Consider the following 26,995-nt stretch of genomic DNA (forward strand, 5'->3'; position numbering starts at 1 on the left):
ACTTTGGAAAGTGGAATATATGGGTTAAAGTCAAAGGTAGCAAGTCACACAGAAATATTCAATTGCTTAAATATAATTTAAAGTAAAATTTTGATTTTTTAAAAATTAAAATTGCTTTAATTTGTTATTAACCACAGTCCCCAATGTGGCTTGATTGTGTATTCTAATATTTGGAAACCTGCAAAGGAGAAATCCAAGAATGAGACTAAAGGAAGATAATAGGTCTATATCCTACCCCCCGACAAGATCTGTCCCAGAAGGAAGACAACCCACAGTAGTTAAACTACTTCCTGTCAGGTTTTAAGAAAACTGAGATTTATTATAAAAGTCATATTCATTATTCATCTTATACTGAAATTTAGCAAACAAGAAAATATTATGGAACTTAATGTTACTCTTCAGAAACCTTAATAAAAATACAGACGATAGTTTGTAGGTCCACTCCAAGGGTAATGACAATGAACACAAAGGCTCTGAAGCTCCTGGGGACTTATTTACCAACCTGCACGATCTCCTTTCAGCGTGTCCCATACATTACAATTAAAGTCATCATAACCAGCCAGCAGGAGGCGCCCACTTTTTGAGAAAGCCACAGAAGTGATTCCACAGATTATATTGTCATGAGAATACAACAACAACTCTTGGTCTGCTCGGAGGTCAAAGAGCCGGCAAGTAGCATCATCAGAGCCAGTGGCAAAGGCATATCCGTTTGGAAAAAACTAGAAAGAAAAGCAACACACATTTATTCCACATGTGTACATAAAAATCATGGGAGGCAGTATAATAACAGACTGGATCAAGGCAGATCTAGATTAGAATTCCATTACTTACCCTGTAAGTGACTGCTAGACACTAAAGATTTTTAAATATTCTGAGCCTTAGTTTCAGAGTTAGGATTGAATAAAATGACATATGCAAAGCACCTAGTCCACTGTTCAGCACATAGCAAATGTTAATAAATACTGGCTCTGCTCCTCTGGTATGTTTATTAAAACACTGAAATCAACAGGGGATAGAGCGGGGAAGTGCTAGGGAGTGATATTGGTCAAATTATATTGTTACATTGTGTAAAAAACCATTTAAGTCATGTATTATTATTTATAGAATAATGTGGCATGTGTATTTAAGTATATGTGCATATACGTATATATATATATACACATATATATGAAGATTTTTGAATATTTGGATATTTTGAATATATATATATATATATATATATATATATATATATATATATGAAGAAATATTCCAAAATCATGATATAGAAAAAATTTTATAAAAGAAAACATAAAACATTACAATGATACTAGGTAATAAATGAGTAATAAAGAAAATTATGTAGGATTACTCTGTGAATAATATTTATCAGATATTGGGACTACATAACAATGAATTTTTTTTTTTTTCAGAGTAGAAATTAGAAGTTTATTAAAGGACAGCAGAAAAGACTTCTCCCGGAGGAAGAAGGGGACCCAAGAGGTGGAATCCCAACAATGAATTTTTTACAAAGGGAAAATCACATTCTTTCATATGTTTATCAGCCATCTATATTATTTTTGTGGGCTGATTTATTCATGATCTTTGTGTATTTTCTTCCTTTGGGTTGTTGATTTTTTAATTTATGGGAATAAATAAATTCATCTGTTGTTGCAAATATTACTTTACAGTCTTATTGTTTGTCTTTTAATATTGTTTACTTTAAAAATATGCAGCACAGGAGGCTGAGGCAGGAGAATCACAAGTTTGAGGCCAGCCTCAGCAACTTAGTGAGGCCCTAAGCAACTTAGTGAGACCCTATCTCAAAGTAAAAAATAAAAAGGGTTGTGATATGGCTCAGTGGTTAAGCACCCTTGAATTCAAGCCCCAGTACAGAAAAAGAAAAAAAAAAAATTCTCTCTCTCTCTCTCTCTCTCTCTCTCAGTAGTTTTACATTTTTGTGCAATCAACTTTATCTATCCCTTTGAGATTTCTTTCATTGCTTTTATGAAACTTCTCCAGGTTGATAGCTGATAAATGTTGTATGTTCATTTTAATTTCATTTTCACATCTTAATTTTTATTCATCTGGAGCTTATTCGATAAACAGCATTCAGTGTAAGAATGTAATGCAATTTTCTTAATAGTTCAGCAATTGTTCCCTCTGTTAACTGATTTTTCTATTGATTTGCTAAGTCATTCACTACATTCTGGGCAACTTTTTTTTTTTTCTTAGTTCTGGGGATCAAACTGGGCCTCATGTATTCTAGGCAAGTGCCCTACCACCAAGCTACATCTCAGCACTCACTAAATTCTTATATACAGTAATTTTTTAGAGTTTTCTGCCTACCCTTGGTCACACCTGTGTCACACTTTTTTTGTATCACCTTTTTAAAAAATAAGTATAAAATAGTAAATTTTTATAATCTGGCTTGGCAAAACACTTTTGTTACTCTTCTGCTTCAAATCAGTCCATTTCCCTTTTTCCCTGCTTGAATTTCACAGATTTTGGTCATGTGTCTTTTCTCTACATACCTCAGATTCTCCTCAGCAAAACAAAACACCACTTGGATTATTGTTTTTCTTCTTTGTGTGTGTGTGCTGGGGATTAAGCCCAGGGCCTCACAATTGCTAGGCAAGTACTCTACCACTGAGCCATTCGACCATCTCTAGAGTTTTAAAATAAGATTGAGGGATGCTTAGTTTGATCCAATGGAAGGTATTTTCAGTTATTAAATATAAATATTTAGTATTACAGTTTTGTTTTCTTCATAAAGATCTGCATGATTTTTGGTACACTTACTTATAATTATTGTTGTTCTCAATTGGATTTCCTTCCTTTATATTTTCTCACAAGTAATTATTGGTATAGATAGCCGCTGATTTTTTAAACATATTTTTATTAGTGCATTATAGTTACACATAATAGTGGGGTCCATTTTGTCATAATCATTCATATATATGTTATAATTTGCTCCATTTAAGTCCCCAATGCTGCTGCTGCTTTCCCTCTTCCCCACCCCTCTTCCCCTTCCTCTTCCTCTACTCTACTGGTTTGCCATCTATTTATGTATTGTTTTCCTTCGTCGGTGCTTTAATTGGTACGTATGAACCAGCTCAGGTGTCCTTCAACAGATGAACAAGTAAAGAAAGTGTGAATATATACATAACAGAGTTTTACTCAGTCATAAAGAAGGATCAAATTACAGTATTTGTTGGTAAATGGATACAATTGGAGAGCACCATGCTAAGTGAAATTAGCCAGACTCAGAAGAGTCAAGAGGTGAATATTTTTTCTCATATGCAGAAGCTAGAGCAAAGTAAGGGATAAGAGGGGATCCCATTAAAATAGAAGGGGATCAATGGAGTAAAAGAAGGGGATTGAGGGGAAGGAAGGAAGGGAAAAGAAGGAATTATGGAATGAAATTGACAAAATTATGCTAGGTACATATTTGATTTTTAAAATAGTTTTTGTAATCCAGAATATACAGTGAACTTTTTTCTTTGGGTTTCTAGATAGCTAAACATACCTCCTTCAAATAATATTTTTTCCTACTTTCTAATGCAGCTCTTATTTTCATTGTAATCTAACTATACTGGCTGGAAGTTTCAGAATGATTTAAATAACGGTGATAGTGTTACTACTGTCCTCTTGCTACCAGGTGAATGCCTTTGTTGTGTTTCACAATCCAGGTGTTGGTGGGGTAGGCAGTGTTCACAGGTTAATCAGTTTCTGGAAATGCAAACACTTGTAATGCTTTTTAGGATGGTGAAAGCTTGGTGCTGGTGGAGGTGGTGTCTCCACACTAATTGGCAAATTCTTTTCCTTTTCAAACTCCTTGAGGGCTTGATAAGCCTCTCACAATTTCTTCCTTCCATCTTCTAAGCATCTCTTCATCAGTCATCCCTGACTACAGTGCCGTTCAGAAGGTCCTCTGAAAAGCAAGACTTTACCAAATCCTTACAGCCCACTCACGCTCTAGTATTTCTGATCATTTGCTTTCATTTGAATAACAGCAAAACACTCCGTCATTCCTTTGGAGAAAGTCCAACGCTAACTTACATGTCCAAATATGTCAAAGAAGAAATTAAAGAAAATCAGAATTCTGAACTGAATGAAAATGAAAACACAAAGCATCAAAATTTGAAGGACATAGTTTCAAGCAATACTGAGAAAGAAATTTATAGGTGTAAGCTCCAGTATTAGAAAATAGTTTCAAATCAATATCGGTTTCTGCCTTGAGAAAATAGAGAAAGAAAGCAAATAAAATCCAAGTTTCATTCAATTGAAAAATAATAAAGATCTGAGTGAAAAATCCATAAAATAGAAAACAAACAAACAAAAAAATAGGGAACATCATTGGAAACAAAAGCTCAGGGATAGGGATGTGGCTCAGTGGCAGAGCACTTGCCTAGCATGCGAAAGGCCCAGGGATCCTCAATAACAAACAAAAAACAAACAACAACAACAACCAAAAAAAAAAAAAAAAAAAAAAAAAAAACCTCCAAAAAACAAAAGCTGGTTCTTTGAGAAGATAAGTAAAACTGCTAAGATCCCAGCTAGAATTGTTCATTTTGCTAAGGTTGCCATAACAAGGCATCACAAACTGGTGGTTTAAACAACAAAATGTGTGGTCTCACAGTTCTGGGAGCTAGATGTTCAATATCAAGAGGTCTGAGGGCTGTGAGGGAAGAGCCTGTTAGGCCTTTCTCCTCCGCTTGTGGATGGTCATCTTCTCCCTGCTCTCTTCATATCTGTCTTTTCGTTATGCTCAGCTGTCTTCAAACCTCCCTCATTCATAACGACACCAGTCACTTTGGAGAGTGGCCCACCCAAACCAGGAGGACCTCATTTAGGTAATTACATCTGTAATAAACCTGTTTTAACAAGGTCACATTCTAAGTTACTGGGGCTTAGGGCTTCAACATACAAATTTTGGATGGACACATCAGCCCACAGTACCAGACTATTCAGGAAAAAGTACAAATTACCAACACCATGAATGAGAAGGAAAAATCCTACATATTCTACAAATATTAAAAGAATAGTAAGGAAAGAGTATAAAAAATTTAAAACCAATAAATTTGACAGTGTAGATGATATGAATCCCTTAAAAGATACAGACTACCAAAACTCACTCAAAAAAAAAAAAAATAGGCCAGGTACAGTGGTGCATACCTATAATCCTGGCAACTCAGGAGGCTGAGGCAGGAGGATTGTAAATTCAAGGCCAGTCTCAGCAAATTAGCAAGATCCTATCTCAAAATAAAATTTAGAAAAGACTGGGGTGTGTCTCAGTGGTAAAGCTCCCCTAGGTTCAATCCCCAGTACAAAAAAGAAAAGAGCCTACACCTAATATGACTTAAGATCTATAGTTTAAAATCTTTTTGAGGAAAACTTCCTGGCGAGACAGCTTCACAGATAAATTCAGCCAAGTATTTATGAAGCAATAACAATTCTATACAAACTTCCAGAAAGCTGAATAGGAATTGGAGGGAAGGCTTCCCAACTCCTCCCCTGAGGCCAGCATTATTTGATACAAAAGCCAGACAAAACATTTCCAGAAATGAAAAATAGAGCAATGACTTTATGAACAGGAATGCAAAACTTCACAACAAAAATTTCAGCAATCAAATCCACTAATATATAAAAAGAATAATGCATTATAACCAATTGTGGTTCGTCCCGGAAATGCAGGGGTGCATTAATATTTAAAAATCAGTGATAAATGTCAGTTAGCTTCATTTAATGCATTCCACGGTGTGTGTATATATGTATGAACATAACTATGCATTATAAATATGTAAAGATTTTATTTGTCACTTATACCCTTTTAAAGCTGGGGTTGGGGAGAGCCTTGATAGGAACAGCTGCATTTGGTCCTGGGAATGAAATTAATAATTCCAATTTATAATTATTAACAATACCTTTACTGCCAAGAAACACATGGAGGTCCCACAAACATAAACTCAAGTATAAAATTTCAGAAACTCAGTGAACTATTCAGTGAGGTTTAAATGGGTCTTGCCTACAAATCAGATATTATGGCTTGAGTTCCTAGCACACGATAAACAGTATGAGAAAATTTTTGGTAAATTAAAAGTCACCACTGAATATAACTAGAAAGTGAAAATACAATAAAGTTGGTCATAATTCCATCTGAGACAAAAAAAGGAATCATATCTTCTTTTGAACCATTTGACAGTGTGGATGATTCCAAAAGAAAATCTCAATATTTATTTTAGAAAAGATAGTGATAACATCCAGCCCACATCCCCGCAAAAAGCAGAAGACAAATCAATCAATGTAAATTCACCATTTTAACAGACTGAAAAGGGGAAGCTACACACGACCGTCTCAACGGATGGAGAAAAGGTACCTGATAAAATTCAATGCCCTTTCCTGAATTCAGAACTTAGTGAATTAGGAATACAAGAGGACATCCTAGCCTGAGAGACATGCTGGGGTGAGTCGGGAGGGCTGGGCTTGCCAGCTCTAAGACTCTCAAAACAGGCTGACCTCGGGGTGGGGGTAGCAAAATATTTACTTTCTCTGATGTTCTCCTTAAAATCATGTAAAAATGACTTTCAATATGTAAATGATAAAAACTTAACCATTTTTTAAATCTGAAAATATCTTCTTATAAAACTAGAATGTGTTATACATCTGTCTTTGGTGACAGTGGTACTTTTGGAAATCCCAGGCACATCTATACACTTTGGCATCTGACGTACATAGGGACATTTGCCTGTGGCAGAGTCCCACATCTCCTAACACCTTCCCCTGGATCCTCACCACTGATAATCATTTTGAAGGCTATTCAGAATGCCACTTTTGCTGTATTCTATTTATAAACACATATGACTAGTTCATTCTCACATATACTGAGTACTTTTTGTCTGGCTTAATCAACTTACAGTTCTCTGGTTTTTTCTTTCTTTCTTTTTTTTTTTTTTTTAAATGAGAGCTCATGCAGACAGTAAGTGGCAGAACTAATATTTAAAAATCCCAAGTACAGCTCACCTCAGAAGCTACACTCTTTACACTAAACAACTGCCTTTTCATTTGTTATTGGTCTCTCTCCAGGTTTTTCCCTTTGGCCCAAGAGAGATGTTTTTCTCATCTGAACACACTGCTGTGGACATCCTGCTTCTTCAAGGTGAGCTATCCCTCTAATTCGAAAGGAAACCTGTATTTTGGGCTGGGAGTGTAACTCAATGGTAGACTCCTCACCTATCATGCTCAAGGCCTTGGGTTCAATCCCCAGCACCACATAAATAACAACAAAAATAATTCTTATGTTTCATCTCTGGATTAAACTTTTTCTCACATAAAACACTATTATTTGGGAATTTGATGTAAAAGAGCACATTATTTATAAGAATCCTTGAGAGCAATTTTGTTATTAAAATCTTGCCACAGAGTTCAAGACTTTAAATGCATAATAAATTTTTTTAAAAAATACAATTTCAAAACAAACAAAAACAAAAATGTGATGCACTTACACTGACAGCATTAATATCTGAGACGTGTCCTGTGAAAGACTGTCTACACATTCCATCTCGAATATCCCATAATTTGGAAGAGGCATCACAAGCACCAGAAACAAAAGTACGCATGTCAGGACTCAGAGAAAGACTCATGACATCTCCAGAGTGCCCAGTGAATGTGGTGGTCTGCTGGGCAGTTTCTATGTCCCATAAAGCACTGTAATTAAAAAAAAAACAACCTCAATGACCAGTATTGTGTCTGCTGTTAGCTCCTACAAACTACCCTCAACCTCCAATCAGTGTACTTCTGGGATAAACTTACCAAGTTGTATCTCCTGAACTTGTAACAATCTGGCTGTCATCTAAAAATCGACAGCAGGACAAGTAGCCTGCAGCACAGAAAGTGGAAAATTTTAGGTTATATCACTGATCAAATAAGCCAAGTATCACATGGAATAGTATTATTCTTTCAAAAATATAACACCCGGGTGGCGAGTGTGTCTGTATGATCTATAGTTCTGCTTTTCATTACTTCAACTCCACACTGTCTGCAACTAACTTGTATCAACAAATTCTACTGAGGCACTCAGTACCTCAATGACATTGGGCACTCTGAAGGTTACAAAGCTGACGACAACATCTAAGACAGTTACCCAGGAAAGAAGATGCTCCCTTACACACCTAATTACAATCTAAGCTGTTAAGAACCTGGAAGGAAACCTTAAAAATGCAGAGAGAAATGAGAACATCCATGAAGGTTTTATGAAAGATGTAGCATATGAATGCCCAGAGTCTCTCAGTACTTCATAGTATGGAAATGGCAGGGAAATACTGTGCTAGAGACTTTTGTAAAAACACAATAAATAGTAATGACAAAAATTCAGATATGTAGAAATCAAAGGAGTGGCAATAAATTCCTATTAACGCCACTAACCAAGTACTACACTACAGAACTGTGGGGGTGCACACTGGCAAATAAGGCAAGCCAATATCACACAGTGCAAAATGCTCCTTTCATGTATTATCATTCATACTTTTGATTATATAACTGAGTACAGATGCCACGAATCCCATACTTGTTACATGGTAGCAGAAAAGATAAATAATTGCATTGTCTTTTTATTTTATATTTTTCATGATTGTTTAAATTTTTATAGTAAATTTATCATTTCTTACAGGAACAACTGCTATTTTCAAAAGAAAAAAATAAAATTGTAGGGAGCTGAAAGTAGTACAGTTCCTTGGAAAAGCATGTGGTTAGCACGCATGAGGTCCTGGGTTCAATCTCTAGTACCCAAATAATATTAAAATAAAATTAAGGTCATTGCATGCATGATTTTTAAAAGTTATCATTTCCCTATTTCAGATTAATTTCTATTCTTTCCCCATTAACACTCATCCTTTAGTCAGTTAAGCCCAATTTGTCATGTATCCTGGGTCAGTGAAGTCTAGGGAAGAAGCAAGGTGGGACAGGAGAGAAGAGTGTTTAGTGATGCTCACCTGTGTGACCTGGCAACTCTCGGCTCACTCTCACATTTCCCTCTCTGGTTTTTAAGTTATATATAGAGCAGATGTTGTCCAGACCTCCACAAGCAACATAATTACCAGACGGGGCATAAGCACAGGTCATCACCCAAGAGGATCTCAAAGGAATAGCGTGCATCTATGAAACAAATACAACCCACAAACTATCACTAAGGAAAGATTAAAAAGAGTCATTTATTTTTAAAATCTACTTACAATGAAGTAAATATCATTAAAATTAAATACATATAAGAAAAATAAGCCAAATAAAAATATAACGACTTGAAAAAGTATTTATCTTTCAAAATTATCAAATTTTAAATACCAATCCACATACAAATGCCTTTTACTATTATTTCTGCATTATTAAATCATTTGGAGTTAAGAAGTATTATTTTTAGAAATTTCTTTTAGTACAAGCACGGACATAAGGGTGTCCCAATGCTAAAATACCCATCTGAAACATTGAGTGGCACGCAAAAGAAGAATCTCCTCCATAACACCGAACAATAAAAAGGAAGGTAATTAACAAGTATCAGTTCGTTAAAGAGATTCTTTCACAAAGAGATGACACTAGCATCCCTACATTAATAGGCACAGATTCTGAGTTCTCACTCAAACAATGGTAATAGTTGTGAGTAGATCTAGTCACACCTGTCTGGTGACTTGACTCCAAACTTCTGCAGGTCACATGGAAAAACTGAAGGTGTCTGGAAAAACAAAGCTAAATGCTCTGTATGGGGAATGAACACATCCCATGCCTACTACTATGCCCTTCCTTAACCTAAAATAATGTTTTTGAAGTGCAATTTAAAAAAAAAAAATGGAGTTGAAAGAGACATGCTTAATGCCCATTAATACAGAAAAACTGTTATATAGTAATCTTAGCTAGCTTTAAAATCTCAAGCAGCTTGGGGTATAGCTCTGATAGAGTACTTGCCCAACATGTGTAAGACCCTGGGATTGATCAACAGCACCAAAAAAAAAAAAAAAAAAAAAGAAGTTATTATCTCACTAAATAATTACTGGGATTATTATAAATATAATGGGATTCCTTCCTTCCAGTGGATATATTAAGAGAATCCTGTATTTGGCCACCAAGAGACCTAAACAAGTAGTAATTTGCCTCTAATCTACTATATCTTCCAATTAGTCCAGAACCAGAAATCAATGCCTAGAGTGGGCCAAGGAAAAGCTTTATACTAGCCATCTAGCTTACCCATACTAGAAATAAAAATCTCTGGGTCTTTCACATTAGAAAATGTGATTTAAAAAAAATAATTTATGCAAAAAAATTTCTAAAATTTCAATATAAATAAGGAAATTCAAGCCAAACACTCTGAACAATATTCCTGTAGTTTTTCCTTGGAAATAAAAAAAGGATTAAACATTAAAAGCAAACACTAAGCCTAAAGAGAGGATCTAGATTAAAATAAATAAAATGTTGATCTCAGAAGGCAAATAAAGTTTGAAGAAAGAATAAAAGAAAGAATTGGTGGACAGCAAAACAAACACAAGATTACTTAGAAGAAGGATTAAGAAATTCTACCTTATTTGTTGTATAGCTATCCCAAATAATTAATTTTCCATCTTGGGAAGCACTTACTAGTAGCCTAGAGGAACAAACACAAAAATAATTTGATACTTAGAGGAAAAAAGAGTTTAAATTAGTTATGCATTGCATTAATGTAGGACAGTTCAGAAAAGAAAGTAACAAATTTTTCCAATAAAAACCTGATACCAAGAAATGTTCTTCCAACTTTTAAAAAATTTATGCTACATGCAAGAATTCTGAACATACATCACAAAATTTAGCAATTTGACTGAGAATGTCTGTGACTATGATTCAACATCATTATTCAAGGTTTTGGTAGACATTAGCTGACTGGCTGGCTCGTTTAGTATTACTAATTAAATTGAATGGCAGTAGACTACATATAGACTTAAAGGCACACTTCATTCAATCTAAACACACCAACGGGGATCTGTGAGTGCACTGCAGCGTCACAGGTACAATGTGGCCCTATCTCCATCCTTGAGTTCTCTACCATCTGGAGGAGAAAAGACGTTTGTGTACATTTATAATAAGTCAAGGGAGTGAAAACTGTCACAAGAGTGGTATAAAGTACATCCCACAGGAAAGTAAAAGAGGAATGAATAACTGCTAGTTGAATTAATTAAAATTCAGTTGGTAGAGTGCTTGCCTCACATGCACAAGGCCCTGGGTTCAATCCCCAGCACCACCACCAAAAAAAAAAAAAAAGAGAGAGAGAGAGATAATGCATATTTAAAAATGGAATTAACAGCTAAAGATAGAGAAAACTGTGTATTCTAAGGGTAGGGCTGAAGTACGATCAATGAAAACAGGTGGAAAAATACAGTGAATGTTTCAGGACGGGGTCTTCCAATTTTGTAGAGTTTGTGAAAAATAGGAAACATAAGCTAAGAAAAATAGACCAGGCTTAACTACAGAAAACATTATTTGCTAGACTATGGGGTATAAACTCTTGACTAAGTACTTATTAGTCATTGAATTTTTAATTTTATTCTGGAATTATATTTTTCACCATGATATAAAATTTAGAAGATTAAAAAAAATTACCTTGCTAAGTCTAATCCCCAGCAGCTCATCTGAGTTCCCTTCTCTTTAGGAAAATAACATCATGAGTTCTCTTTTTTCTAGGGGCTGGGTGGGGGGGGCGAGTGGTGGTTACCAGGGATTGAACTCAACCACTGGGCCACATCTCCAGCCCTATTTTGTGTTTTATTTAGAGACAGGGTCTCCCTGAGTTGCTTTGTGCCTTGCTTTTGCTGAGGCTGGCTTTGAACTCAAAATCCTCCTGCCTCAGCCTCCTGAGCCGCTGTGATTACAGGCATGTGCCATTGTGCCTGGCTATCATCTGGTTCTTAATGTTGTAAATATTAATTTTGTTGTTACAAAAAGGAAGATCTGATAGTGGAGAATAGGAACCCATGGAAAATTCTTCAAAAATCAACTGGCATCATCAGTTTCAGAATGGGTAGGAAGACAATGTGAGGCAGGTTCCTGGGGGACTTGTTTGCTTTTGAGAATATTTTTAAGGAAAGAAAGGATGACTAGTGTTTTTTCAAATAACAGGATTTCAGGTTAAAAGTTTGCCCTGTCAACAAGGCAAATTATTTTTACCCTAATTTTTTTTTTTAAGAAAAAGAATACAGTATTTGCCTTAGCTCTATGTCAATTGTATAATCTTATCTATCCCCTCCTAAGAGGCACACAGGGTATATTACTACTCTGTATCCCATTTATATCCAAGAGAAACAAGTGAGGGAGGCTTTCTCTACTTACAATTTTAGTGTGTCTCTTGGAAGCAGAGAACACATGTGCAACCTTTATTAAACAATATTTTCTTACATTACACAGTAAGATGAACTAAATCAAAGAAACAAGGTGATCTCTGAGGCAGCAGGCAGATTTACTACTGCCAGATGTGCTGGATAAAGTGGAGCCTGAACTGAAACCCTAGGAACACAGTGAACGGTTGTAACCAACCATATATCCTGTAAGCCACAGGTGTGCCCAGATGTATGTGTGTGCACCTGCTGATGCTCAGATTTAATTTGATCATATGCACTTATATGTTGAGTTGGGGGAGTAAAAAAAGATGTAGTGAATAAAAATATCCTTGTTTCATGTAATTAGATCCTCTGTGAACTGAGGTAGTAAGAAATTGTAGCAATATCTACTAATTTGCACACAGTGTTCAATATATATTTGCTTATTAACTGACAAGGTTAATATATAATAAAACTGCTTTGGACATATTAAAAAAAAGTATAATACCCTACTGCAAAAAAAAAGAAACCCTCTTTGAAATAGTTTTCCCAGCTCATATGATAAAGGTCTTTTTGAGAAGTAAACTGGCTTTCTAGTTTAAAAGTTTTTAAACGTTCAGGCTGCAGATATAGCTCAATGGTAGAGGATTCAAGAGCCCCTGGGTTTGATCCTTGCACCGAAAGAAAAGTTTGAATATTCTTAGTGAAAATAAAGTGTTCAGGGGGCTGGGTGCAGTGGTGCATGCCTATAATCCCAGTGGCTCGGGAGGCTGAGGCAGGAGGATCTCAAGTTCAAAGCCAGCCTCAGCAACTTAGCAAGACCGTCTCTAAATAAAATGTGAAAAGGGGCCTGGGATGTGGCTTAGTGGTTAAGCACCCCTGGGTTCAATCCGAAGTACCAAAAAAAAAAAAAAAAGAAAAGAAAAGAAAGTGTTTGTATTGGATGCATATTCTGTAAACACTTCATAAATATAGTTTGTTTTTAAACAAAGAAAATGCAAATGATAATTCTTAAGGAAAACAATTTGGCTGACACATTGAAAGTGAGAGGCACAAACCTTGAATCATATCCCCAATGCATAGCATAGATTTTAGCTAGGTGGCCTCTCAGCGTACGTCTTGTTCGCATTTGTATTCGACCCACGGAGTCCATATTTGATGTGATCTTCAGAAAGCAATAAAAATGTTATTCTTTACTTTAGATATAGTTCAGGAGATAAACCTGAAATATTCAATTAGTAGGTGATAAAAAGCAGATATAAAATTTATAGTAATTTTCATTCAATTTAAATAATTCTGCAAAATCATTATGGGATCAAAATACTGTTCATAAAAAACTACAGTTAATTTAAAATAACCCTATATGTTTTTATAGGCAAGACTCTTAACTAAAAAGAACAGATAAACCTCTAAACTTTAATAAAAAATCAGCCACCCTAGAGTCTAGGAAGGGAAGTGGGGACTGGGGGGATTGGGTACTGGGTACAGTTATACAGGACAAATAAGTTCTTATGTTCTACAAGGACGTACAGAATACAACAGCCTACCTATTATATATTTTATAAAAAAACTAGAAGAGAGGGCTTGAAGCTTCCCAATACAAAGATATGATAACTGTTGAAGAGAAGGGAAATGCTCATTATCCAGATTTGATCACTACATATTGTGTACCTGCATCACATCATCACATTGTACCTGTAAATATGTACGATCATTATGTATCAATTAAGAAAATTTGCAATTAAACACTCATGAGGATAATCTCCAAGTCATCCGTATCAGTGTCAAGTTACTTCATATGAATCACTAAAACAAATTGGGGGGGGGGGAAACTCTACCTGAACAAGCGTTGCATCATTACATGCTTTCCTGGCATCCTGAAACAAACAAACAAAAAACATGATTATAATCCATTTAGATGTAGAATCCTCTAGATCTTATTAACACTTTATTGAAAATGTAGATTTGCAAGTAATTTTTTTTTTTACCATACATATGATCTTTATTTAAAATGATTTTGAGCTGGGCATACAGGCACCCACCTGTGGTCCCAGCAGCTTGGGAGGCTGAGGCAGGAGGATTGTGATTCAAAGCCAGCCTCAGCAATTTATCGAGGTTCTAAGCAACTTAACGAGACCCTGTCTCTAAATGAAATTTTAAAAATGGATGGGGATGTGGCTCAGTGGTTAAGTGCCCCTGAGTTCAATCCCTGATACCAAGGAAAAAATCATGTTTTAAAATAAAATTTACATAACCTAAAATTAACCATTTTAACCATCTTAAGATATATGATTCAGTAATTTTTAGTATATTTACAATGCTGTACAACATCACCAGTATCTAATTCTAGAACACTTCTATCACCTCCCAAAAAGAATCCCATCCATCCTATTTCTCTTTTTCCATAATTTCTCTGTGATTGCTAATCTTCTTTCTTTCTCTATGGATTTACCTCATCTAAGACGTTTCATATGTGGCCTTTTTTATATTGGCTTCTTTTATTTAGTATAATGTTTTCAAGGTTCAGCTATGTTATAGCATTATTCAGGACCTCATTCCTTTTTATGGCTAATATTCCATTACATGGATATTCCACATTTTGTTTATCCTTTAATCAAAACTGATATGGGTTTTTTTCCCCCCCACTTTTTGGCTATTACAAAAAATGATGCTATGAGCATTCATGTACAAGTTTTTGTGTATAGTTATGTTTTTAATTCTTTGGGGTATTAAATAAGAGTGGAAATGGTGAGTAATATAGAAACTCTGTCAAACTATTTTTTTAACATTTATTTTTTAGTTGTAGTTGGATACAATACCTTTATTTTTGTTTATTTATTTTTATGTGGTGCTAAGGATCGAACCCAGGGCCTTGCATGTACTAGGCGAGCGCTCTACCGCTGAGCCACAACCCCAGCCCTCTGTCAAACTATTATTCACAGAAGTTATATTACATTCCCACCAGAAATGTAGGAGGTTGATTTCTCAATTTCTTCATATCCTCACCAACATTTATTATAATTTATTTTTTAAATTATAGCCATCTTATTAGATGTGAAGAGGTATCTCATTACGGTTTTGCTTTGTTAATGATCAATGATGTTGAGTACCTCTCTTGCACTTACTATTGGAATAATGTCTATTCCAGGTCTTTGCCAGTATTTCAACTGGGTTGTCATTCCACTGTTCAGTTTTGTAGTTCTTTACATATACTGAATACTAAAACCTTATCAGAGGAATAATTGATAAATATTGTCTTCCATTCTTTCAACTGTCCTTTCATTTTCTTGATTGTGTCCTTTAGCACACAAGTTTTTAATTTTGATGAAGTCCAGTTTATCTTTTTCTTTTGGTGTCATATTTAATTTGCCTAATCCAAAGTCAGGAAAATTTACAACTATGTTTCCTTTCAAGAATTTTGTACTTTTGAATGTTACATTTAGGTATCATTTTGAGTTATTATTTATATATGGTGTGAGACAGGGGGTCCAAATTCCTTCCTCTACATGTGGATATCCAAGTGTTCCAGTTCCATTTATTGAAAAGAATATTTTTTCCCTATTGAATGGGTTTATTAAAAATCAGTGGACCATAAATATATGGATGTGTTTATGGACTTTCAAATTGTATACCATTGTACAAACTTCTTTATATACCAGGGATTGAATTTAGGTGCACTTGACCACTGAGCCACATCCCCTGCCCTATTTTGTATTTTATTTAGAGACAGGGTCTCACTGAGTTGCTTAGTGCCTCACTTTTGCTGAGGCTGGCCTTGAATTCGCTCTTCTCCTGCCTCAGCCTCCCAAGACGCTAGGATTACAGGTAATATAATCCCACAGCGCCCCGCACAAACATATTTTTATTTTATGATTTAAAGACTTGTAAAATTGTATCCTGATCTAAAATTATTAAGTTGATTTAATAAGCTCACAGTATTCAGAGTTATATTTATTATTAAGGCTTTAGCAGAAAGTAACATTTATTGATATAGGCAACTGTTATTTGTTGCTACTAGGAAGAAAATGTTTTAGATCCAATATGCAAAAATGTATCTCAGAAATTTTGAGTTGTGTATCTAGCCCAGGCCCTTGCATTTGCTAAGCATATGCTCTACCACTGAGCTATATCTCCAGACACAGTAAAATGATTTTTTTATGTAATAGCAACAATTTACACTGAGTGACATCCATATTTTTATAACAAATTCTTTCCATGTAAGCAGGTGTTTATGTCTTAATTATTATAAGGTATTCTTTCAGTGAAACCTTAAATTTTTATACAAACAGAGGGAAGATGATGAAACAGAAATCAATATAACAAAATAAGGGAGCAATAAATATATTTAAAAAAAATTAAAACACTTTATTTATTTAGGTGCTGAGGATTAAGTCCAGGACCTTGCACATGCTAAGCATGTACTCAACTAGTAAGCTATACCCCAACCCCAGCAAGACATTTTAAACCAAGTTTATCAGTTAATAACAAATTTAGAGAATTGATATACATGCTAGATTTAAGATAATCTCCCCCTCCACAGAGGTTAGTGTAGTATCCTCTTTATTTTATCATTATTATTATTTGCCTACAGTGCTTGGTATACTCCTAGGCAAAGAGAAGACACGCAATATTTACAGAATAAAACCCAACAAAGTCTTTGCAGCACAGACTAGATGGAAGATATGATAATTCTGGCTGCTCTTTCAACCTTCTGGTAAATAGACTATTTCTATGTAAGAGTGTTTTACAACTAGCTGCACAAAAATGTGATTTGATTCTCTCATTCTTAGCCAAATTGTGGGTTTAGAGATCTCATTTGGCAAGGAATAATTTAGCACACTTTTCTGCAATGAAAAGAATGTCTGGAAATGACACTGATGACCTGAGCCATGTTCCAGAAATGGTGCAGTTGAAGTCTAAAATTCTGAAAAAAGGTTCTATGAGTTCAGGTTTTATGAAAATGACCTATCATTGTTCAGGCCTTCTTTCTTGATTCAGTCATCTGGTAAAAGACTCAGATGTGAGTGTCATGCCAGGTACCGCTGTAGTCACCGTACGCACAGCAATGGAAAAATAACAATTTTTTGCCCTCATAGCATTAATATTAGTATTAATAATACAATTTAAGGGCTTTAAATGAAAATCATTAAACTGCAGGAAAAATCAGTACCAAAATTTAAAACACCATGTTGGAATGCAAAAATTTTACTAACATTTTAGCAGCAGTTAGGGGCAAATTTTCATAATTCAAATAATCTACTCACATCAATAATTTATTCTTATGAACACTATTATCCATTATAAAACTAAATATAAAAGAATTCTATGCTGTTCAGCACAACAACAAAAAAATAAAAGATCTGATATTAATATCTTTGTGACAGAAAAAAAAAAAAAAGGAATGTGGCAGATGTGGTGGTGTACCTCTGGAATCCCAATTACTTGGGAGACTGAGTTCAGCCTGGCAAATCAGCAAGACCTTGCCTCAAAATAAAATTTAAAAAGGTTGGAGGTGGAGTTCAGTGCTGAAGTACTGCCTAGCACACGTTAGGCCATGGGTTCAGTCTGTAGTACCACCCCAAAAAGAAGCAGGATAGGTGACATATTTATTGCTATAACTCAATTACAAAAGAAAACAAAATCTATGTTTTCTTTATTTGTCATTTTTTTGAGTTTAAATTTAGTCATATGTTATGCCAAATAGCATACATTTCTATTATGCCATGTATTTCCAACATAGTTAGGTAAACACACAGATTTTATTTCTGGAAGGAAGGGGGAAAGAGAAGAAAAAAAGGAGGGAGGGAGGGTATTTAACTATAGTGTGACATGATTATACTGAGGAAAAAGTGCCTGATATTTTATATACACATACTTGAAATCATGGGAGGAGAGGAGTCAGTGAACCTGTACCCATGACATTGTGCCTGGAATTCTGGTTGGATATAGAAATGATTAAAATAGAATATTCAATGTAACTAAAGCAGAAGGGGTAAATGCAAACAAAGGACTAAAATACAGAGCAGACTAACAACCCTGTCATCACAGAGGCCTACAGTGCTATATGAGTGAGGAACTGCCCCTCATCAGCATTAGCATAAGTCCTGTATGTGTTATTTAATCCCCAGCACAAACCTATAAGGTGGGCATTGGTATTCTTGCTTCACAGCAAAAACACTGAGTGTCAAAAATGTTAGAGACCTGCCTGCAGCGACACATGATAAAAAGTGTAATCCATACACATTGTTTCACCATGACACCAATAAGAGAAAGAGAATGAATCCAATCATAGGACTCTCATAAGGCTTTTAGAGGAGGAACAGGATTCAATGGATAGGATTCGAGAGAGAAAAATTGGAGAAGAGGTAGTAGAACTCCAGGCAAATGAAACAATTTGATAAAAGACAACGAAATAGGAGAGAGCAACACATGTTCAAGGGACACAAAAATGGCAACCAGGCTAGATTGACTAGAGCACAGGCTGCAGGGAAAGGTATTAAATATGGTCAGGAGGCAGTGCATCCTTGGTGACAGAGCACAGGCCTTAGAGTCCAAACATGGTATCTGAGTGATGAATCCGGTACTTACTAGTTAGGTTTCCTTGGCAAGTTATTTGATCTCACTGAGCCTTGATCTCCTCAACCTTGCCAAATTTTTTAATCTCAATGAGCCTCAGTTTCCTCAACTATAAAATGAATCAACACCAGCTTTTCACAGGACAGCTATCAGGATGATAGGAGGTGGGCATGTGACCATGTCTGGCCAATCATCATTGTTCCTCTTAACATCTGGAGTACATGATATAAAGTCAGGATGTCAGAGAGAATTCTATAATTCTATATACAGCAAATATACATTCTGGTGGTTGGCAGTATAGATGTAGCACTCCTAGACTGAAAAAATCCAACACTTGGGCACTATCACCATGCCACAAGTGGAAAATTCTACACACGGCCTCATGTGACAAGTTCCAGTCAAAACACAGATACACTAAAAATATATAAAATTACCTTCAATCTATGTGCGTAAGGTATATATGAAACACAAATGAACTTTGGGTTCAGACTTGGGTCCCATCTCCAAGATATCTCATTATGCATATATAAATATACCAAAATCCAAAAAGATCTGAAATCCAAAATATTCCTTGTCCCAAGCATTTCAGAGAACAGATACTCAACTGTAATATCTAATTCAGAGACTTGTTTGTGAAGTCTTTTATGAGCATCTCAGGCAAAATAAATCCCTCCTTTGTTCTGACAGCTTTGTACAGACATAAGGTATCAACTCAGAGTTCTTGCTCACAACTAAATTGTTAACTTCCTTGAATTCCTGGTAATAAGTCTGGTTATGACTTCACTCAGATCAACTCTTTATGATGAGTGTTTTTTTTAATATTTATTTTTCAGTTGTAGTTGGACACAATATCTTTATTTTATTTATTAAATTTTTTATGTGGTGCTGAGGATCAAACCCAGGGCCTCACACGTCCTAGGCAAGCACTGTACTGCCACTGAGCCACAATCCCAGCCCTGATAAGTGTTTTTTTAATGTGTTTTTGTTGTTGTTGTTGTTGTTGTTGTTTTGTTTTGGTACTAGGGATTGAACCTAGGGGAGCCACATCCCCAGCCCTTTTTATTTTGAGACGGTGTCTCCTTTAGTTGTTCAGGCACTTGCTAAATTGCTGAGGTTAACCTTGAACTTGAGTTCCTCCTGCCTCAGCCTCCTCAGTCGATGGGATTTCAAGCATGCACCACCAGCCCAGTATGGTGAGTGTTCTTTACCCTTCCCTTGATTTTCCTCTTCCTTTTCTCTCTCTCTTCTGAAATAGCTATTACCAAAGATCCAGATTGGGAAGAGTCACAGCTATATTCCAAGCTACCAGAGATTCTCCCACTTTGTGCTGAAGTTCTTCATCTATATTTGCAAGCTGTTTTAGCTTTTACTTTTCCCTGTGAAAAGAAGCAGGCAGCTGCCAGGCTACTCACAATTCAGTCTCTCCTCTATCCAGCTCTCCAGGAGGCATACCTACATTCTTTCATTTTTAACTCTGCCTTCTTGATATTCCTTAGTGAGTGCCAACAAAGTTCAAGCAAGCATCTGTTTCACTGTTCCAAAGAAGGGATTGTTGGAGCTGTCCCTTGGAGAGTGCTTCCTACTTTGTATGAGATTTACAGCTACGAGCACCTCTGTCGGAATTGTCCCACAGGCTGCTGCATTTGGCAAACCTTCTCCATCCTTTTATGGCTTGAAGTTCTAAGAGCATTTTAATTTTGCTAAGGCCAGAGCTTGTATTTGTTTCTTATCCTTTTTATTGTCTTGAGCTGATTTCCAAGACTAAAAGAGGTCAGATCTGCCCTTGATCTTGCCTTTTGTAATTTTTGACATTTCTGTGATTTAATGTCTTACAGATTCACATTTCCTACTTTATCACAGTGTAATGTCTGCCTCACTGTATTGCACCAAAAATCTAGATTCCAGGTGTATGAGTAAGAAGAGAATTGTTTAGCTGAGCTTACAGACATACCTACTATTAACCTCTTAGGGGCATGGAAACCACTTGTGGGCATAGGCACTTATCAGGAATCATTTTCAGAGCATTCATTAGAAGCAAGATTAAAAAAAAATTGACCATTTCTGGCCTTACAAATTACTTAATGTATGTAAACTGACATACTCGGGAATTTTATACATTGCTGATACTGAAAAAAAAGTGTAAAAGCTGGGGCTGGGGATGTAGCTCAGTGGCAGAGTGCTTGTTAGCATGCATAGGGCTCTGGGTTCAATCCTTAGCACTGAGATTGGCCGGAGTGGTGGGGTTGTGGGGAAAAGCATTAAAATTTCAAAATGAAGTTCTTACCTGGATCTGATTCCGCAGTTGTTCTGCTTCCTGCCTCAATTGTTCCAGTTCACTCATCCTTTGAATCTGTTTACCTCAGTAATTACCAAGTAAAAGTAACTGTTGAGAGAGAGGATAGAGAGAGAGAGGTTGACACTTAGTTGTCCATCTTCAAATTTACTTTTAAGACACTAACATATAATTGTTTTTAGCCCTTCTGAAACTCTGGTCGATTATTACTAAAATTGACAGTTGCTTAGTAAGTATGGATCTGGGTCATTTACCGAAGAGTTTTATGGAGGAATGTGATGTGAAAGTTGTCAGCACCAAAACAGCCACTTATGTCAAACCCTGACAAAACAGAGCTGGAGGCCATGAAGGAGGAGCCCCCAGACATGTGCCTATGAAGGAACCACCCAAGGAATTTCTGGAAACTACAGTGTTCTAGATAAGCCTGCACGCAGACACTTGCCTCACAGCTGCCTCCGCCATGGGCTAACACCAGCTCCTGCAACAAGCTATGGGAGCCAAAGGGCTTTGTTTCAAAACAGTGTCTGTGGACTTTGACCTTTTTTCTTTCGAAATCCTCTCCTTGCCCCAACTTCTTCGGATGCACCTATAGTCCCCCATACCATACATATCCCAGACAACAATCCCTCGCTGTCTAGGGGGGAAAATCTTGTTTTGGACCATTGGTCTTTCTGTCACTCATGTTAGGCTAAGAGTGATCAGAAGAATCCTCGAGTTGTAGTATTTAAAAATGAATTATAAACTGGGTATGGTAGTGTCCACCTGTAATCCCAGTGACTTGGGAGGCTGAAGATCACAAGTTTGAGGCCAGCCTGGGCAACTTAGTGAGATCCTGTCTCAAAAAAAAAAAAAAAAAAAAAAAAGGAAAAGGAAAGGAAAGAAAATGGCTAGGGATATAGCTCAGTGGTAGAGCACCCCTGGGTTCAATGGGAAACCTGCCCCCCATACACAGACAAACTAAATTATACAGAAACGGTGCTGGACAGGAGTCCAGTGAGAAACACTTTACAGCAGTTCACAGAGCAGCACTCAACATCTCCAACTGGCCTCCATATATGCACCTCAAATTCAAAGCTTCAAAACTGAATCCACTCCATCTGCAAATCCTCCTCATTTCAGTAAACAGCAATTCCATTCTTCCAACTATTAAAGATAAAAATCTGAGAGTCATCCTTAATTTCTGCTTCTCTCCCACCCTCCCCCTCTAATCCATCAGCAAATCAAGTCAATTATTCCTTACAATATTATTCAGGATCTGACTGATTCTGATTACTTCCTTTACCTTGATGCAAGTCCTCATTATCTCTCACCTGGTCTCCTTCCTACTGACAGGATCGCTCTCAGTCTAATCTAGGCAGAGCAAGTCGATTATTACTAAAATACCACTAAATATCACTCTTAAAATACAAGTCACTCTTAGGCTTTAAATTCTGCAATGGTTTTCTGCTTCACTCAGAGTAAAGCCAACTCTGTATCTTGACCTAAGGAGCTGTACCTGTCTCATACATACCCGCACCCTACACACACCTACTCTTCCTTTGCCCCTCCCTTTTCTCCTCCAGTTGCTCAAAAGCTTTCTTGCTGTTCTCTGATTACACTAAGCGGACTCCAGCCTCAGCGTCTTTCATTCCCCCTTCCCTTGGCCTGGACCACTCTTGCCTGTGACAGTTTCATCGCTTGCTTTCTTGTGTCTGCTCAGATGTTATCCTCTCAGAGGAGCCTTTGCTGATAGCACACACACACACACCCAACCTTCTCCCTTTCTAGGTCACCTACCCTGTCCTATATTTCACTATAGGACTCAACACAATTGAGCATGTATTTACCTATCTGTGACCTGTTTCCCCCTTACAGAAAACAAGTTCCTATACTGGGGCAGGGTTTTGGTTTGCTTTACTCTTTGCTATACACCCAGCACTTATGACACTTGGTTTTCCAATAAATAAGCGAACCTTAAATTAGCTTAAGAAATAAAGGAAAACTCATTCTAAGGAATTAGAATAAATCACAGAACCAAAAGGCAGGAATATTACCATTTTAGGAAGAGATTTCCCCTATTGTGTTTTTACATCTTGTTTGTTGGAATCAGGATCCAATTAAGTACTACATGATACATTTTGTCATGTCTCTTAAGGCTCTCCAACTAGAAATAGCCATCTCTTGCTTTTTTCCCCCCTGTGATATTGATTCACTAGAGACTAAGTTATTTGTCCTTAGAATGTCCCACTTTCTATTTACATCTTGATGCTACTGTTTGTTTACTTACCCTCTACACTACCTGTAAACTGGAAGTTAGATTGACAGGATAGAATATATTCAGGTTAGAATATATTGTATGTATAGAATATACATACATATATATGGCAAGAATTAGGTGATCTATGGACTTCTTTTTTAAATATTTTTTTAGTTGTGGATGGACATAATAACTTTATTTTTATGTGGTGCTGAGGATCGAAACCAGTGCCTCACACATGCAAGGCGCATGCTCTACCACTGAGCCACAAGCCCAGCCCTGGACTTCTTCATACTACAATACATCAGAATGAACTTCCTGTTTTCTTTATGCCACTGCTAGTGACTCTCAGCTTGGTCAGTAAGTTCAGTTGTTAACAGTGTAATCTATCTAGTGGGGTGCTGGGTTTCGGTTAGCAACTAAAAGGCTCAGGGGCCACTCCAGTTAAATTGGGCTAATTGGGCTGTGCAAAATAACCACACAAGAGACACAAATATCTTTTTCTTTGGAGTCGCTGTGAAGGCTCCTCTGATCTTAAGGGTCCGCAGGAAAAGAGAGAGCTAGAGCACACGCTGACCCCTTTTATTGAGGAGAAGCTATTCAAATGAGGTAAGGGGTCAGGTTACAGGGCGCTGAGTCTATCTTCATGATGTCCACTGTCAGCAGGTTGACTGACATCTGGGTAGGCCACACCCAAGGGCACAGTAAGAGAAGAGGACACACACTAGGCACTTCCATGGAAGATTCTATCCTAAACAGGGCAAGGGGTTACATTACAAAGGAACAGGTGAGCATAGCTTCACCCATGGGGCTGTAGCAAGACACACCCAAGCATGAGACACCGATCCTAAGAAGGGTGGGGAAAGCTCTGCCACATTTCTGTGACTGAGCGCCTCAGCACCAGCTGGGGAGTGTGACTCAGTCAAGTGCAAGGTTGGTCTCCCACAGAGGGGGACTACAGCTTTATGGTTTCATTCAGTAAGTTATCTGCAAGGAGCCTCTGACTTTCAACTGGATTCTTACCATTAGCAGTTAAACATGCCCAAGTCTCTCCCTTTAAAAAGAGTGTGGTGGGGAGGAGAAGGCAGTCAGAGGCTACGGCAGTTTTGGTTCAAGTGGATCCAGGGACAGCTCGTGCTGGTTGGTACCATCCATATATGCTGGCTTTGCAAGCCTGCAGAATGTAAGAGTTATGGAGTCTTGGAAGCTTCCACCAAGATTTTAAACGGAAAGCCTGAGTAGCTGAGCAGTGTGCTATGGAGTGGAATGGAAATGTGGGAGTGAAGCTAAAAGTGCAACGGAGACCCAGGGAAGGTGAAGACGTCAGCAATGGGCAACACTTGTCAAGGAAAGCTATGGGCAGCACAGAGAGTCAGCCCAAGAGAGTGGACATGTGCACTGCCTCTAGCAAGGCTGAAAGAACAGGGCTTCCCAAGTCCTGGCAGCCCACATCTTGCCACAGTGTAACCTGGATGGAGCCTCAGGATTTAATGTTTACCCTACTGTGTTCTGGTCTTGATTCAGACTGATCCTTCCTTATTATTTTCCTATTCCAAGCTTTTGAAATAAGAACATTTACCTTGCGCTTATCTTACCATTGTGTCTTGGAAGTATGTGACTTTCTTTTTTATTTTTATGGGTCTCACATTTGAGTTTGTCTGGAGTCTTAAAGAAGACTTTGTACTTAAACATTTGACCAATGCTGGAACAGTTAAGACCCTAAGGACTCATGGCGATGGACTACATGCATTTTGCATTATAAGATGAACACAAGCCACTGGAGGCCAGGGCTGGAATGCTATAGTTTGGATGAGTATTCCCCAAAGGTCTATGTGTTAAAGGCTCAACCCCCAGTGTGATATTCTTGGGAGGTGTGAAACCTTTAAGAGGTGGGGCCTTACAGGAGGCTCTTAGGTCACCGAGGGCCTTGAAGGGAATAGGGGACCCCAGGTCACTTTCTCCTCTTTTTGCCTCCTGGCTGATAAGGTGAGTGGTTTGCTCTGCCCTATAGTCAAACCATGGCACAAGGTTATGGGACTAATTTTCATGAGCTGGAACCTCCAAATCTGTGAGCCAAAATAAACCTTTTCCCTTTCTTTATAAAAAATATTTTTTTCCTTGACCATACATCTCACCATCACCTACAATCCTTCTCTTAATTAAATACTAAATTTCTCTCTTAACTAAATACTAAAATTCTCTAAATTAAATAAAGAGAGCTGCCTATCCATGACCCCATTTCCTCATGTGGAATTCTGAATTCTCAAACCTTGTTCATGTCTAGTAAACCTGGGCTGATTAAACAGGCATGATGGAAAGGGAGTGGGCAGCTATAAGGCAAGAGGCTGTCTGAGAAATGTTTCTAAGCCACAAAACCAAAATCCTTGTGATGCTAGTGCCAGACAACTGTGAACTTTCTTTGGACAATGTCAAAGCTGCCTTTCCTCTGTTCTTCCCTTTCTGCTGCTAAATAGAGGAACTAACTTTTCTTTTTTTTTTTTTAATTTTTATTTTGAGAGAGAGAGAGAGAGAGAGAATTTTTTAATATTTATTTTTTAGTTCTCGGCGGACACAACATCTTTGTTTGTATGTGGTGCTGAGGATCGAACCGGGCCGCACACATGCCAGGCGAGAGCGCTACCGCTTGAGCCACATCCCCAGCCCTAACTTTTCATTCTTTAAGAAAATCAGGATAGAGAACATATTGCACAGATTTCCTAGGTTAATTTTTTCTTCTTGTTCAACAATTGTCAGATTCTTTAGAGTAACAATAAAGTGCAATTCTAACGTAAACTCATAGACAAGCCTAGAGGCTATCTAGGGTAAAATGAGGCTATAAGATGCCCCAGGTGAAAGCTAAGATGGTTAAGTTCTAGGAAATTATGTTCTGAAGGTGAGGATTCAAGGTTAAGGGCAAGCTATGTATTGATGTGTATGCATGTAACTATAAGCTTAGAATTCCTGGGAATAATATTTCTGCATCAGGTATAATTTAGTAAGTAGCTCCCTCAAACTGTGCACCTAAAGCATGCTCAAATTTTGAGAGATCAAGTCCCCTAAGAGCATTTATTTTGACCAACAGAAAACAAAGACATCTATTACTTGCCCATCCAGAGCTCTTGTATATCCACAGTTTAATAAAAAGGGGAAATCAGAGAAGTGGCAAAATATTTTCTAAAACTGTGTGAACTCTATATGGAGAAAAGGGAAATATGGAAACAGGTTGGGGGCAGAATTGGCAAGACAAATGGTGACCCACTACTGAAGAAGTCCTCCACTGGGTCCCAACCAGGCAGACTAGCTGCAGCATAAACCAGCTCAGAGTCTTTCTTATTCAAAGCTTAAAGTAATCAAGATCCTAATCTGAGAAAGGCAAAAGCCAAAAATAATCTCTAACTGACCAGACTTTCCCTGAATTAATGACAAGGAAGCCATTACAGATAGAAATTAAAGTTTTCCACTGACACTGGTGTGTGTATGTAACAGAAAATTGAGGAGGATGTCTCCTAAGGATTTAGATCTGGTATGCATGGGCCCCAACAATCACACAGACTTTTTTTTTTTTTTTTTAAATCTTCCAAC

The 26,995-nt window shown here is 37.1% G+C and overlaps 1 protein-coding gene across 2 annotated transcripts in view; it reads right to left on the reverse strand.

Annotated features, from left to right (window-relative positions):
* The window catches only part of Gnb4 (G protein subunit beta 4), a 44,460-nt gene that overhangs the window by 6,779 nt on the left and 10,686 nt on the right, over window positions 1-26,995 (reverse strand). Inside the window, exons 2-9 of one of the 2 annotated variants that reach the window (XM_046466837.2) lie at window positions 21,169-21,267; window positions 14,147-14,185; window positions 13,367-13,473; window positions 10,543-10,606; window positions 8,970-9,132; window positions 7,792-7,858; window positions 7,485-7,686; window positions 503-719 (exon numbers count right to left, since the gene is read on the reverse strand). In XM_046466837.2, coding sequence (XP_046322793.1) covers window positions 503-719; window positions 7,485-7,686; window positions 7,792-7,858; window positions 8,970-9,132; window positions 10,543-10,606; window positions 13,367-13,473; window positions 14,147-14,185; window positions 21,169-21,225 — 916 coding nt within the window. In that variant the 5' untranslated portion in view covers window positions 21,226-21,267. Of the gene's footprint in view, window positions 1-502; window positions 720-7,484; window positions 7,687-7,791; window positions 7,859-8,969; window positions 9,133-10,542; window positions 10,607-13,366; window positions 13,474-14,146; window positions 14,186-21,168; window positions 21,268-26,995 lie in introns of those variants that run through there. The other variant, XM_046466838.2, reaches the window with a different exon arrangement.

Source organism: Marmota monax, unplaced genomic scaffold (genome assembly GCF_021218885.2).
Source record: "Marmota monax isolate L192 unplaced genomic scaffold, Marmota_monax_Labrador192_F-V1.1 WCK01_AAM20220418_F8-fsc00074, whole genome shotgun sequence".
NCBI lineage: Eukaryota > Metazoa > Chordata > Mammalia > Rodentia > Sciuridae > Marmota > Marmota monax.